Genomic DNA, 15,167 nt, shown 5'->3' on the forward strand with positions numbered 1-15,167 from the left:
CATCCCTTACTCCTCCTCTACCATACCCATCTCTTCCTCCTCCACTACCATACCATCCCTACACCCTCCTCTTCAGCACCCATCCCTTCCTCTTCCTATTATATACCAATCCCTTCCTCCTCCACCCCCTCTACTATGCCCATCCCTTCCTCCTCTTCGACCATACCCATCCTTTCCTCCTCCACCTCTACCATACCCATCCCTTCAACCTCCTCTACCATACCATCCCTACAACCTCCTCTGCTACACACATCCCTTCCTCTTCCTATTACATACCCATCCGTTCATCTTCCTCTTCCATACCCATCCCTTCCTCCAACTCAACCATACCCATCCCTTCCTCCTCATCCTCTACCATACCAATCCCTTCAACCTCCTCTGCCATACCAATCCCTTCTTCTCTTCCATACCCATCCCTACACCCTCCTCTTTCATACCCATCCCTTCCTCTTCCTATTACATACCTATCACTTCATCCTTCCTTCCTCTACCATACCCATCCCTTTCTCCTCCCCCCCTCTACCATACATATTCCTTCCTCCTCATCTACCATACCCATCCCTTTCTCCTCCTCCCCCTCTACCATACCCATCCCTTCATCCAACTCTACCATACCCATCCCTTCCTTCCTCCTCATCTACCATACCCATCCATTTCTCCTCCTCCCCCTCGACCATACCCATCCCTTCCTCCTCCTCCTCCTCTACCATACCAATCCCTTCTTCCTCTTCTACCATACCAATCACTTCCTGTTCCTCTTCCATAGCAATCCCGTCACCCCTTTCTACTATACCCATTCCTTCCTGCTTCCATTCCCAACCCTTCCTCCTCCTCGACCATACCCATCCCTTCATCCTCCTCCTCCTCCTCCTCCTCTACCATACCAATCCCTTAATCTTACTCTTCCATACCCACCCCTTCACCCTCCTCTACCATACCCATCCCCTCCTCCTCTTCCATACCCATTCTTTCCTTCTCCTCTACCATACCCATCCCTTCCTCCTCATCCTCCTCTTCCATACCCACCCCTTCACCCTTCTCTACCATACCCATCCCCTCCACCTCTTCCATACCCATTGCTTCCTCTTCTTCTACCATACCCAACCCTTCTTCCTCCTCCACCATACCCATCCCATTCTCTTCCTGTTACATACTAATCCCTTCATCCTCCTCTTCAATACCCATCCCTTCCTCCTCTACCATACCCATCCCTTTCTCCTCCTCCCCTTCTACCACACCCATCCCCTCCCACTCCTCTTCCATACCCACACCTTCACCCTCCTCTACCATACCCATCCCCTCCTCCTCTTCCATACCCATTCCTTCCTCATCCTCTACCATACCCATCCCTTCCTTCTCATCCTCCTCTTCCATACCCACCCCTTCACCCTTCTCTACCATACCCATCCCCTCCTCCTTCTCTTCCATACCCATTCCTTCCTCTTCTTCTACCATACCCATCCCTTCTTCCTCGTCGATCATACCCATCCCTTCCTCCTCATCCCCCTCTCCCATACCCATCCCTTCACCCTTCTCTACCATACCCATCCCTTTCTTCTCCTCCCACTCGACCATACCCATCCCTTTCTCCTCCTCTACCATACCAACCCCTTCCTCCTCCTCGACAATACCCATCCCTTCCTCCTCATCCCCCTCTTCCATATGCACCCCTTCACCCTTCTCTACCATACCCATCCCCTCCTCCTCTTCCATACCCATTCCTTCCTCTTCCTCTACCATACCCATCCCTTCCTCCTCATCCTCTACCAGACCCATCCCTTCAACATCATCTGCCATGCCAATCCCTTCTTCTATTCCCTACCCATCCCTACACCCTCCTCTTCCATACCCATCCCTTCCTCTTCCTATTACATACCTATCCCTTCATACTCTCCTCTACCATACCCATCCCTTTCTCCTCCTCCCCCTCTACCATACCCATCCCTTCCTCCAACTCGACCATACCATTCCCTTCATCCTCCTCTTCAATACCCATCCCTTCCTCCTCCTCTACCATACCAATCCCTTCCTGTTCCTCTTCCATAGCAATCCCGTCACCCCTTTCTACCATACCGATTCCTTCCTGCTTCCATTCCCAACCCTTCCTCCTCCTCGACCATACCCCTCCCTTCCTCCTCCTCCTCCTCCTCCTCTACCATACCAATCCCTTAATCTTACTCTTCCATACCCACCCCTTCACCCTCCTCTACCATACCCATCCCCTCCTCCTCTTCCATACCCATTCTTTCCTCCTCCTCTACCATACCCATCCCTTCCTCCTCATCCTCCTCTTCCATACCCACCCCTTCACCCTTCTCTACCATACCCATCCCCTCCACCTCTTCCCTACCCATTGCTTCCTCTTCTTCTACCATACCCACCCCTTCTTCCTCCTCCACCATACCCATCCCTTCCTCCTCATCCAACTCTTCCATACCCACCCTTTCATCCTTCTCTACCATACCCATCCCCTCCTCCTCCTCTTCCATACCCATTACTTCCTCTTCCTCTACCATACCCATCACTTTCTCCTCATCCCCCTCTCCGATACCCATCCCTTCCTCATCCTCTACCATACCCATCCCGTCAACCTCCTCTGCCATACCCATCCCTTCTTCTCTTCCATACCCATCCCTACACCCTCCTCTTCCGTACCCATCCCTTCCTGTTAATATTACATACCTATCCCTTCATCCTCCTCTTCAATACCAATCCCTTCCTCCTCTACCATACCCATCCCTTCATCCTCCTCTACCATATCCATCCCTTCCTCCTCCTCTACCATATCCATCCCTTCCTGTTCTTTTTCCATAGCAATCCCTTCACCCCCTTCTACCACACCAATTCCTTCCTGCCTGCTTCCATACCCATCCCTTTACCCTCTTCTACCATACCCATCCCTTCCTCCTCCTCCTCTTCCATACCCATTCCTTCTTCCTCCTCTACCATACCCATTACTTCCTCTTCCTCTACCATACCCATCACTTTCTCCTCATCCCCCTCTCCCATACCCATCCCTTCCTCCTCATCCTCTACCATACCCATCCTGTCAACCTCCTCTGCCATACCCATCCCTTCTTCTCTTCCATACCCATCCTTTCCTCCTCCTCCTCCTCTTTCATACCCACCCCTTCACCCTTCTCTACCATACACATCCCCTCCTCTTCCTCTTCCATACCCATTCCTTCCTCTTCTTTTACCATACCCACCCCTTCCTCTTCCTCGACCATACCATCCCTTCCTCCTCATCCCTCTCTTCCATATGCACCCCATCACCCTTCTCTACCATACCCATCCCCTCCACCTCATCCATACCCATTCCTTCCTCTTCCTCTACCATACCCATCCCTTCCTCCTCCTCCCTCTCTACCATACCAATCCCTTCCTGTTCCTCTTCCATACCAATCCCTTCAGCCCCTTCTACCATACCCATTCCTTCCTGCTCCATCTCTTCTACCATACCCCGTCCCATCATGCTCCTCTACCATACGAATCCCTTCATCACCTTCTACCATACTCATTCCTTCCTGCTTCCATACCCACCCCTTCCCCCTCCTCTATCATACCCATCCCTTCCTCCTCCTCTACCATACCCATCTCTTCCTCCTCCACTACCATACCATCCCTACACCCTCCTCTTCAGCACCCATCCCTTCCTCCAACTCAACCATACCCATCCCTTCCTCCTCATCCTCTACCATACCCATCCCTTCAACCTCCTCTGCCATACCAATCCCTTCTTCTCTTCCATACCCATCCCTACACCCTCCTCTTCCATACCCATCCCTTCCTCTTCCTATTACATACCTATCACTTCATCCTTCCTTCCTCTACCATACCCATCCCTTTCTCCTCCTCCCCCTCTACCATACATATTCCTTCCTCCTCATCTACCATACCCATCCCTTTCTCCTCCTCCCCCTCTCCCATACCCATCCCTTCATCCAACTCGACCATACCCATCCCTTCCTTCCTCCTCATCTTCCATACCCATCCATTTCTCCTCCTCCCCCTCTACCATACCCATCCCTTCCTCCTACTCGACCATACCATTCCCTTCATCCTCCTCTTCAATACCCATCCCATCCTCCTCCTCTTCCATACCCATCCCTTCCTCCCCCCTCTCTACCATATCCATCCCTTCCTCCTTTACCATACCCATCTCTTCCCTCTCCTCCTCTACCATACCATCCCTACACCCTCCTCTTCCACACTCATCCTTTCCTCTTCCTATTACATACCTATCCCTTCCTCCTCCACCCCCTCTACTATGCCCATCCCTTCCTCCTCTTCGACCATACCCATCCTTTCCTCCTCCACCTCTACCATACCCATCCCTTCAACCTCCTCTACCATACCATCCCTACAACCTCCTCTGCTACACACATCCTTCCACTTCCTATTACATACCCATCCGTTCATCTTCCTCTTCCATACCCATCCCTTCCTCCAACTCAACCATACCCATCCCTTCCTCCTCATCCTCTACCATACCCATCCCTTCAACCTCCTCTGCCATACCAATCCCTTCTTCTCTTCCATACCCATCCCTACACCCTCCTCTTCCATACCCATCCCCTCCTCTTCCTATTACATACCTATCACTTCATCCTTCCTTCCTCTACCATACCCATCCCTTTCTCCTCCTCCCCCTCTACCATACATATTCCTTCCTCCTCATCTGCCATACCCATCCCTTTCTCCTCCTCCCCCTCTACCATACCCATCCCTTCATCCAACTCGACCATACCCATCCCTTCCTTCCTCCTCATCTACCATACCCATCCATTTCTCCTCCTCCCCCTCTACCATACCCATCCCTTCCTCCTACTGGACCATACCATTCCCTTCATCCTCCTCTTCAATACCCATCCCATCCTCCTCCTCTTCCATACCCATCCCTTCCTCCCCCCTCTCTACCATATCCATCCCTTCCTCCTCCTCTACCATACCCATCTCTTCCCTCTCCTCCTCTACCATACCATCCCTACACCCTCCTCTTCCACACTCATCCTTTCCTCTTCCTATTACATACCTATCCCTTCCTCCTCCACCCCCTCTACTATGCCCATCCCTTCCTCCTCTTCGACCATACCCATCCTTTCCTCCTCCACCTCTACCATACCCATCCCTTCAACCTCCTCTACCATACCATCCCTACAACCTCCTCTGCTACACACATCCCTTCCACTTCCTATTACATACCCATCCGTTCATCTTCCTCTTCCATACCCATCCCTTCCTCCAACTCAACCATACCCATCCCTTCCTCCTCATCCTCTACCATACCCATCCCTTCAACCTCCTCTGCCATACCAATCCCTTCTTCTCTTCCATACCCATCCCTACACCCTCCTCTTCCATACCCATCCCCTCCTCTTCCTATTACATACCTATCACTTCATCCTTCCTTCCTCTACCATACCCATCCCTTTCTCCTCCTCCCCCTCTACCATACATATTCCTTCCTCCTCATCTGCCATACCCATCCCTTTCTCCTCCTCCCCCTCTACCATACCCATCCCTTCATCCAACTCGACCATACCCATCCCTTCCTTCCTCCTCATCTACCATACCCATCCATTTCTCCTCCTCCCCCTCTACCATACCCATCCCTTCCTCCTACTCGACCATACCATTCCCTTCATCCTCCTCTTCAATACCCATCCCATCCTCCTCCTCTTCCATACCCATCCCTTCCTCCCCTCTCTCTACCATATCCATCCCTTCCTCCTCCTCTACCATACCCATCTCTTCCCTCTCCTCCTCTACCATACCATCCCTACACCCTCCTCTTCCACACTCATCCTTTCCTCTTCCTATTACATACCTATCCCTTCATCCTCCTCTTCCATAGCAATCCCTTCATCCCCTTCTACCATACCCATTCCTTCCTGCTTCCATACCCAGCCCTTCCTCCTCCTCTACCATACCCATCTCTTCCTCCTCCACTACCATACCATCCCTACACCCTCCTCTTCAGCACCCATCCCTTCCTCTTCCTATTACATACCAATCCCTTCCTCCTCCACCCCCTCTACTATGCCCATCCCTTCCTCCTCTTCGACCATACCCATCCTTTCCTCCTCCACCTCTACCATACCCATCCCTTCAACCTCCTCTACCATACCATTCCTACAACCTCCTCTGCTACACACATCCCTTCCTCTTCCTATTACATACCCATCCGTTCATCTTCCTCTTCCATACCCATCCCTTCCTCCAACTCAACCATACCCATCCCTTCCTCCTCATCCTCTACCATACCCATCCCTTCAACCTCCTCTGCCATACCAATCCCTTCTTCTCTTCCATACCCATCCCTACACCCTCCTCTTCCATACCCATCCCTTCCTCTTCCTATTACATACCTATCACTTCATCCTTCCTTCCTCTACCATACCCATCCCTTTCTCCTCCTCCCCCTCTACCATACATATTCCTTCCTCCTCATCTACCATACCCATCCCTTTCTCCTCCTCCCCCTCTACCATACCCATCCCTTCATCCAACTCGACCATACCCATCCCTTCCTTCCTCCTCATCTACCATACCCATCCATTTCTCCTCCTCCCCCTCTACCATACCCATCCCTTCCTCCTACTCGACCATACCATTCCCTTCATCCTCCTCTTCAATACCCATCCCATCCTCCTCCTCTTCCATACCCATCCCTCCCTCCCCCCTCTCTACCATATCCATCCCTTCCTCCTCCTCTACCATACCCATCTCTTCCCTCTCCTCCTCTACCATACCATCCCTACACCCTCCTCTTCCACACTCATCCTTTCCTCTTCCTATTACATACCTATCCCTTCATCCTCCTCTTCCATAGCAATCCCTTAATCCCCTTCTACCATACCCATTCCTTCCTGCTTCCATACCCAGCCCTTCCTCCACCTCGACCATACCCATCCCTTCCTCCTCCTCCTCCTCTACCATACCAATCCCTTCTTCCTCCTCTACCATACCAATCCCTTCCTGTTCCTCTTCCATAGCAATCCCGTCACCCCTTTCTACCATACCCATTCCTCCCTGCTTCCATTCCCAACCCTTCCTCCTCCTCGACCATACCCATCCCTTCCTCCTCCTCCTCCTCCTCCTCCTCCTCTACCATACCAATCCCTTAATCTTACTCTTCCATACCCACCCCTTCACCCTCCTCTACCATACCCATCCCCTCCTCCTCTTCCATACCCATTCTTTCCTTCTCCTCTACCATACCCATCCCTTCCTCCTCATCCTCCTCTTCCATACCCACCCCTTCACCCTTCTCTACCATACCCATCCCCTCCACCTCTTCCATACCCATTGCTTCCTCTTCTTCTACCATACCCAACCCTTCTTCCTCCTCCACCATACCCATCCCTTTCTCTTCCTGTTACATACTAATCCCTTCATCCTCCTCTTCAATACCCATCCCTTCCTCCTCTACCATACCCATCCCTTTCTCCTCCTCCCCTTCTACCACACCCATCCCCTCCTCCTCCTCTTCCATACCCACACCTTCACCCTCCTCTACCATACCCATCCCCTCCTCCTCTTCCATACCCATTCCTTCCTCCTCCTTTACCATACCCATCCCTTCCTTCTCATCCTCCTCTTCCATACCCACCCCTTCACCCTTCTCTACCATACCCATCCCCTCCTCCTTCTCTTCCATACCCATTCCTTCCTCTTCTTCTACCATACCCATCCCTACACCCTCTTCTACCATACCCATCCCTTCCTCCTCCCTTTCTACCATATCCATCCCTTCCTCCTTCTCTACCATACCCCATCCCTTCCTCGTCCTCCTCCTCCACCAAACCTTCCCTACACCCTCCTCTTCCACACTCATCCCTTCCTCTTCCTATTACATACCCATCCCTTCACCCTCCTCGACCATACCCATCCTTTCCTCCTCATTATCCTCCTCCACCATACCAATCCCTTCCTCCTCCCTTCTACCATACCCATTCCTTCCTGCTCCATCTCCTCTACCATACCCCCTCCCATCATGCTCCTCAGCCATACCAATACTTTCATCCCCTTCTACCATACCCATTCCTTCCTAGTCCATCTCTACTATATCCATCCCTTTCTCCTCCTCCCCCTCTACCATATCCACCCCTTACTCCTCCTCGACCATACCCATCCCTTCCTCTTGCTCCTCCTCTACCATACCCATCCCTTCCTCCTCCCTCTCTACCACACCCATCCCTACACCCTCCTCTACCATACCCATCCCTTTCTCCTCCCTCTCTACCATATCCATCTCTTCCTCTTCCTCTACCATACCCATCCCTTCCCTCTCCTCCTCTACCATACCATCCCTTCCTGTTCCTCTTCCGTAGCAATCCCTTCACCCCCTTCTACCATACCCATTCCTTCCCGCTTCCATACCCATCCCTTCACCCTCTTCTGCCATACCCATCCCTTCCTCCTCTACCATACCCATCCCTTCCTCCTCCTCTTCCATACCCACCCCTTCACCCTTCTCTACCATACCCATCCGCTCCTCCTCTTCCATACCCATTCCTTCCTCCAACTCGACCATACCCATCCCTTCCTTCCTCCTCCCCCTCTACCATACCCATCCCTTCCTCCAACTCGACCATACCCATCCCTTCCTTCCTCCTCTACCATACCCATACCTTTCTCCTCCTCCCCCTCTACCATACCCATCCTTTCCTCCAACTCGACCATACCATTCCCTTCATCCTCCTCTTCAATACCCATCCCCTTCCTCCTCCTCTACCATACCAATCCCTTCCTGTTCCTCTTCCATAGCATGTGAAGCCCATTTCTGGTGTCCCCCGCCGTGATATTGCTGGAATATTGCTAAAAGCGGCGTAAAACTATGGTGGCCGAGAGGGGACATCGCTTTCTCGCTTTATCGCTTTCTCGCTCTATCGCTTTCTCGCTCTATCGCTTCCTCGCTCTATCGCTTTCTCGCTCTATCGGTTCCTCGCTTTATCGCTTTCTCGCCCTATTGCTTCTTCTAATGACTAACCATAGTCATATGAAGGAATCGGGTGTTCTTTAACTTCTTTTGAATAGTATGTGCTGTAAATCTTGAAATTAACGTTAATTATAAATGCAAAAAAATTAGCGTAGACATAATTACCGTATTCGACGTAATAAGTGCCCAGGGCGCTCTCAAGAATAATATTTTGGCGAAAAAAAAAAGTTGAGTTGAAAGATAAATTTCGTGGTTTATGCTGACAGCCTGAAATGTTTATGTACGACAGATATATTTTTCCCGAATTTAATTGCCCATAATTAAGTGTGCATATAACGCACGAGTGCGTATTATACGCGAATAAATAAGTCTGGTGTAGATTAATCAATCGCAAGGGGTGCTAATTGGGATTGTTCACTAGCCAATATTTTAGCAAATATCGCCGTGGCTGTTGATTAGAGCGGGGTGCTTATTACTTTCAAATAAGGTAATTATACTTTGCATTTATGTCTCAGAAATGACTGTTGATAAGACGGCCTCACTGAACACTTTGAATAGCGGAAATACCAACTTGAATATAAAACCAATCAACTATTTCCACATTACGGTTACTGAGAACAATGTGTCATCCAAAAACTAGAAATTACATAAAGGACATCCGGTAGTATTAACCATTGCTTGGGTGAGGACTTCCACTTTGATGACATCTACTCCGCAAACAGATTAAACGTTGATATAAGCGTTGTTTTTAGGAAAACACTATTGCTTTTTAGGAAGTACGTACTACTCCGCGCTATTGAGCGGTGTTATTTGCTATTTGTTGTGATAACTTGGCCTGGGGGCGGGGGATCCAATAGCTACATAGGGTCATAAATCAATCAAATTCTTTTTTACGCAGATTGTTATAAAAGCACATATTTCTGTACTGTTAAATTATATTTCAGTAGATAGTGAGAAAATTTCAACATTCCGTCCATATGTATAATTTGAAATGCGACTGGAAAAATCTCAGCTCTCTTTTATGATTAAAACCCACAAGAGGGAATATTGCTATACCGCGAGAAAGCGATAGAGCGAGAAAGCGATAAAGCGATAGTGCGAGAAAGCGATATAGCGAGAAAGCGATAGAGCGAGAAAGCGATATTTCCCATAATGCCGTACATTAAAACGGTTTTTGCTGATATTTAGTGATCCTGTAATTCTCACCGCTATTTTGCCTCTTATGATTATATTTTTTAAACATCTTGCAGTAGATAAATATGTTACAAAATACACACGTAATTTTTTCTCGTTTAGCTTGCATATTTTCTTGTAGTGTAATAAATAAGCAAGATTCAAAGAATACAGATAGTCACTGTTCCCACTGTTCATATTTTCATTTTGTTCATAGTATCCCCCCCATTCCTCCATCAAACTTAAAACTGATAAAAAGGAGATCATATATGTCAGTTTTATTAGCCAGTTTGTATTGTTGCGTCCAAAGAATTATTTTGTTCGGTAATTAGATTTGGAATTGAAGCCGAATATGTGCTCGTCCGATTTCGGGATCACAATTACGTTCATTAAGTTGCATGTACATTATGCATACATGTACACAGTTATGTTTCCCTTACAAAATACAGATGAATTAGATATATGTCTCTACCTTAAGTCACATATACGACTTTCGAGAGCGTCATTAACCCGTAACCCCATTCCTTGGACAATAGAAATGAAATGCGTTGTAAATATTTTTTTTAAACAACTCGTTTCTTATAATGACTTTCGATCAAACTGTCTTCGGGAATTAAATTTAATGCTAAAGTGCTTGTAAAATAAAGTTTAACTTTCCCGCAAGGAGAGACTAGATATCCAATTATAGTATGGGCTCAGGCAGGAATATACATATTCATGTAGCAATTCTCTATCCATTTAAACTGTATGGTTAACAATTGTGCGTTCTGATATGAGTTATGTTGTTATCTACTACCTTTTTACACAGACAATGAGTCGGAAACACACACACACACACACACACACACACACACACACATACATAATTTTGACAAAACTATACTTAAGTTATACATAACATATCACAATGATAGCTGATTTAATATATGTTATAGATAATCATAGTAATGCATTTCATATTGTTATCAACCTTAACTATGTGGCCGCACTAATTATGTCTCTCCATATGTGTAGTTTACACAAGTACACATAGCAACTGTGGTAACGCCACAGCGATGGGGGCAGTGGGATAGCCTAGCGGTTACAGCGTTCGATCGTCAAGCCGAAGACCCAGTTCGATTCCCCACATGGGTACAATGTGTGAAGCCCATTTCTGGTGTTACCCGTGATACTGGATTATTGTTAAAAGCGACGTGAAACCATTCTCACTCACTCACTCACAGCGGTGTTTATCAAATTACTATATGTAAGTACATATATTTGTAGATTTGCACAAGACAAGAAACACAATTCAAGTTAAACATACATCAAATGTCAAAAAGAACATTTACGGACAACATTATGACACACTGTAAATCATATACTACCGAAAACAAGTTATAGAACACCCACAATTATAAGATTGTATTTTTGCAAAACAATCAGCCATGACAAATTAACCATAGTCTTCTTAACTTCTTTTTGAAAAGTATATATTTAGATTTTAACCTGATTTATTTAAAGCGTATTGCCATGATCTGCCACGCGCTTTCGGCGTGATGGTCACATACAACTGAATAGGGCCATAAATAAATCAATTACATTTTACGCAAAAATCGGTGGATTGTTTTAAAAATCACCTACGTCTGTACAGTTAAATTATGTTTTAAGTAAATAGTGAGAAAAGTTCAACATTACCTCCCAATTGCAGCAGATTTCACATGCAGCCCCTGTAGTGGTCAAGAGGGGATACTGCTTAATCGCGATAAAGCGATAAAGCGATAGAGCGAGAAAGCGAGAAAGCGATAGAGCGAGAAAGCGATGTCCCCTCTCGGCCACCATATAAAACCATACTCACTCACTCTTCAATAGCAATCCCTTCACCCCCTTCTACCATACCCATTCCTTCCTGCTTCCATTCCCAACCCTTCCTCCTCCTCGACCATACCCATCCCTTCCTCCCCCTCCTGCTCTACCATACCAATCCCTTAATCTTCCTCTTCCATACCCATTCCTTCTTCCTCCTCTACCATACCAATCCCTTCCTGTTCCTCCTCCATAGCAATCCCGTCACCCCTTTCTACCATACCCATTCCTTCCTGCTTCCATTCCCAACTCTTCCTCCTCCTCGACCATACCCATCCCTTCCTCCTCCTCGACCATACCCATCCCTTCCTCCTCCTCCTCCTCCTCCTCCTCTACCATACCAATCCCTTAAACTTACTTTTCCATACCCACCCCTTCACCCTCCTCTACCATACCCATCCCCTCCTCCTCTTCCATACCGATTCTTTCCTCCTCCTCTACCATACCCATCCCTTCCTCCTCATCCTCCTCTTCCATACCCACCCCTTCACCCTTCTCTACCATACCCATCCCCTCCACCTCTTCCATACCCATTGCTTCCTCTTCTTCTACCATACCCAAGCCTTCTTTCTCCTCCACCATACCCATCCCATTCTCTTCCTGTTACATACTAATCCCTTCATCCTCCTCTTCAATACCCATCCCTTCCTCCTCTACCATACCAATCCCTTACTCCTCCTCTTCCTTACCCATCCCTTCAACGTCCTCTACAACACCCATCACTTCCTCTTCCTTCTGCCATACCAATCCCTTCATCCCCTTCTACCATACCCATTCCTTCCTCATCCATCTCTTCCATATCCATCCCTTCCTCCTCCTCTTCCATACCCATTCCTTCCTTCTCCTCTACAATACCCATCCCTTCCTCCTCCTCTACCATACCATCCCTACAACCTCCTCTGCTACACCCATCCCTTCCTCTTCCTCTACTATACCCATCCCTTTGATCCTCCTCTTCCATACCCATCCCTTCCTCCTCCTCCTCCTCCTCCTCTACCATACCAATCCCTAAATCTTACTCTTCCATACCCACCCCTTCACCCTTCTCTACCATACCCATCCCCTCCTCCTTCTCTTCCATACCCATTCCTTCCTCTTCTCCTACCCATACCCATCCCTTCTTCCTCCTCGATCATACCCTTCCCTTCCTCCTCATCCCCCTCTCCCATACCCATCCCTTCACCCTTCTCTACCATACCCATCCCCTCCTCCTTGTCTTCCATACCAATTCCATCCTCTTCCTCTACCATACCCATCCCTTTCTCCTCCTCCCCCTCTACCATACCCATCCCTTCCTCCTCATCCTCTACCATACCCATCCCTTCAACCTCATCTGCCATACCAATCCCTTCTTCTCTTCCATACCCATCCCTACACCCTCCTCTTCCATACCCATCCCTTCCTCTTCCTATTACATACCTATCCCTTCATCCTCCTCCACTACCATACCCATCCCTCTCTCCTCCTCCCCTTCTACCATACCCATCCCTTCCTCCAACTCGACCTTACCATTCCCTTCATCATCATCTTCAATACCAATCCCTTCCTCCTCCTCTACCATACCAATCCCTTCCTGTTCCTCTTCCATAGCAATCCCTTCACCCCCTTCTACCATACCCATTCCTTCCTGCTTCCATTCCCAACCCTTCCTCCTCCTCGACCATACCCATCCCTTCCTCCTCCTCCTCCTCCTCCTCCTCCTCCTCCTCTACCATACCAATCCCTTAATCTTACTTTTCCATACCCACCCCTTCACCCTCCTCTACCATACCCATCCCCTCCTCCTCTTCCATACCGATTCTTTCCTCCTCCTCTACCATACCCATCCCTTCCTCCTCATCCTCCTCTTCCATACCCACCCCTTCACCCTTCTCTACCATACCCATCCCCTCCACCTCTTCCATACCCATTGCTTCCTCTTCTTCTACCATACCCAACCCTTTTTTCTCCTCCACCATACCCATCCCATTCTCTTCCTGTTACATACTAATCCCTTCATCCTCCTCTTCAATACCCATCCCTTCCTCCTCTACCATACCAATCCCTTACTCCTCCTCTTCCTTACCCATCCCTTCAACGTCCTCTACAACACCCATCACTTCCTCTTCCTTCTGCCATACCAATCCCTTCATCCCCTTCTACCATACCCATTCCTTCCTCATCCATCTCTTCCATATCCATCCCTTCCTCCTCCTCTTCCATACCCATTCCTTCCTTCTCCTCTACAATACCCATCCCTTCCTCCTCCTTTACCATACCATCCCTACAACCTCCTCTGCTACACCCATCCCTTCCTCTTCCTCTACTATACCCATCCCTTTCATCCTCCTCTTCCATACCCATCCCTTCCTCCTCCTCCTCCTCCTCCTCTACCATACCAATCCCTAAATCTTACTCTTCCATACCCACCCCTTCACCCTTCTCTACCATACCCATCCCCTCCTCCTTCTCTTCCATACCCATTCCTTCCTCTTCTCCTACCCATACCCATCCCTTCTTCCTCCTCGATCATACCCTTCCCTTCCTCCTCATCCCCCTCTCCCATACCCATCCCTTCACCCTTCTCTACCATACCCATCCCCTCCTCCTTGTCTTCCATACCAATTCCTTCCTCTTCCTCTAACCATACCCCATCCCTTTCTCTCCTCCTCCCCCCTCTACCATACCCATCCCTTCCTCCTCATCCTCTACCATACCCATCCCTTCAACCTCATCTGCCATACCAATCCCTTCTTCTCTTCCATACCCATCCCCTACACCCTCCTCTTCCATACCCATCCCTTCCTCTTCCTATTACATACCTATCCCTTCATCCTCCTCCACTACCATACCCATCCCTCTCTCCTCCTCCCCTTCTACCATACCCATCCCTTCCTCCAACTCGACCTTACCATTCCCTTCATCATCATCTTCAATACCAATCCCTTCCTCCTCCTCTACCATACCAATCCCTTCCTGTTCCTCTTCCATAGCAATCCCTTCACCCCCTTCTACCATACCCATTCCTTCCTGCTTCCATTCCCAACCCTTCCTCCTCCTCGACCATACCCATCCCTTCCTCCTCCTCCTCCTCCTCCTCCTCCTCCTCCCTCTACCATACCAATCCCTTAATCTTACTTTTCCATACCCACCCCTTCACCCTCCTCTACCATACCCATCCCCCTCCTCCTCTTCCATACCGATTCTTTCCTCCTCCTCTACCATA

The 15,167-nt window shown here is 48.7% G+C and overlaps 4 protein-coding genes across 4 annotated transcripts; all 4 read right to left on the bottom strand.

Moving 5' to 3' along the window:
• Positions 1 to 1,146: 1,146 nt before the first annotated feature.
• LOC139452948 (rho guanine nucleotide exchange factor 35-like) lies at positions 1,147 to 1,797 on the bottom strand. The gene has a single exon (XM_071234567.1). It carries the CDS (start codon positions 1,795 to 1,797, stop codon positions 1,147 to 1,149), a length of 651 nt encoding a protein of 216 aa, XP_071090668.1.
• A 79-nt stretch (positions 1,798 to 1,876) lies between these two features.
• Positions 1,877 to 2,812, bottom strand: LOC139452950 (cilia- and flagella-associated protein 251-like). Its single transcript, XM_071234570.1, has 3 exons — positions 2,683 to 2,812; positions 2,193 to 2,596; positions 1,877 to 2,152 (listed from the first exon to the last, which is right to left on the bottom strand). Exons 1-3 carry the CDS (start codon positions 2,810 to 2,812, stop codon positions 1,877 to 1,879), a joined length of 810 nt encoding a protein of 269 aa, XP_071090671.1.
• A 10,187-nt stretch (positions 2,813 to 12,999) lies between these two features.
• On the bottom strand, positions 13,000 to 13,583 carry LOC139452960 (high mobility group nucleosome-binding domain-containing protein 5-like). The gene is made up of 2 exons (XM_071234585.1): positions 13,382 to 13,583; positions 13,000 to 13,295 (listed from the first exon to the last, which is right to left on the bottom strand). The coding sequence occupies exons 1-2, from the start codon at positions 13,581 to 13,583 to the stop codon at positions 13,000 to 13,002; spliced, it is 498 nt and encodes a 165-aa protein (XP_071090686.1).
• A 452-nt stretch (positions 13,584 to 14,035) lies between these two features.
• On the bottom strand, positions 14,036 to 14,932 carry LOC139452965 (cilia- and flagella-associated protein 251-like). The gene is made up of 2 exons (XM_071234589.1): positions 14,764 to 14,932; positions 14,036 to 14,331 (listed from the first exon to the last, which is right to left on the bottom strand). The coding sequence occupies exons 1-2, from the start codon at positions 14,930 to 14,932 to the stop codon at positions 14,036 to 14,038; spliced, it is 465 nt and encodes a 154-aa protein (XP_071090690.1).
• Positions 14,933 to 15,167: the final 235 nt, after the last annotated feature.

The sequence above is a fragment of the Haliotis cracherodii genome, unplaced genomic scaffold (genome assembly GCF_022045235.1).
Source record: "Haliotis cracherodii isolate W230 unplaced genomic scaffold, xgHalCrac1.p SCAF_9, whole genome shotgun sequence".
NCBI classification, from domain to species: Eukaryota; Metazoa; Mollusca; class Gastropoda; order Lepetellida; family Haliotidae; genus Haliotis; species Haliotis cracherodii.

Coding starts and splice junctions, on each gene's coding strand:
- LOC139452948 (XM_071234567.1), bottom strand. CDS start 1,797: ATGGCAGATGATGTTGAAGGGATGGGTCTGGTAGAGGATGAGGAGGAA.
- LOC139452965 (XM_071234589.1), bottom strand. CDS start 14,932: ATGGAAGAGGAACAGGAAGGGATTGGTATGGTAGAGGAGGAGGAAGGG. Junction 14,332..14,763: donor GGAGGAGGATGAAGGGATAG/GTATGTAATAGG, acceptor TTGGTATGGTAG/AGGAGGAGGAGGAGGAGGAG.
- LOC139452960 (XM_071234585.1), bottom strand. CDS start 13,583: ATGGGTATGGTAGAAGGGGGTGAAGGGATTGCTATGGAAGAGGAACAG. Junction 13,296..13,381: donor GGAGGAGGATGAAGGGATAG/GTATGTAATAGG, acceptor TTGGTATGGCAG/ATGAGGTTGAAGGGATGGGT.
- LOC139452950 (XM_071234570.1), bottom strand. CDS start 2,812: ATGGAAAAAGAACAGGAAGGGATGGATATGGTAGAGGAGGAGGAAGGG. Junction 2,597..2,682: donor AGAGGAGGATGAAGGGATAG/GTATGTAATATT, acceptor TGGGTATGGCAG/AGGAGGTTGACGGGATGGGT. Junction 2,153..2,192: donor TGGTAGAGGAGGGTGAAGGG/GTGGGTATGGAA, acceptor TTGGTATGGTAG/AGGAGGAGGAGGAGGAGGAG.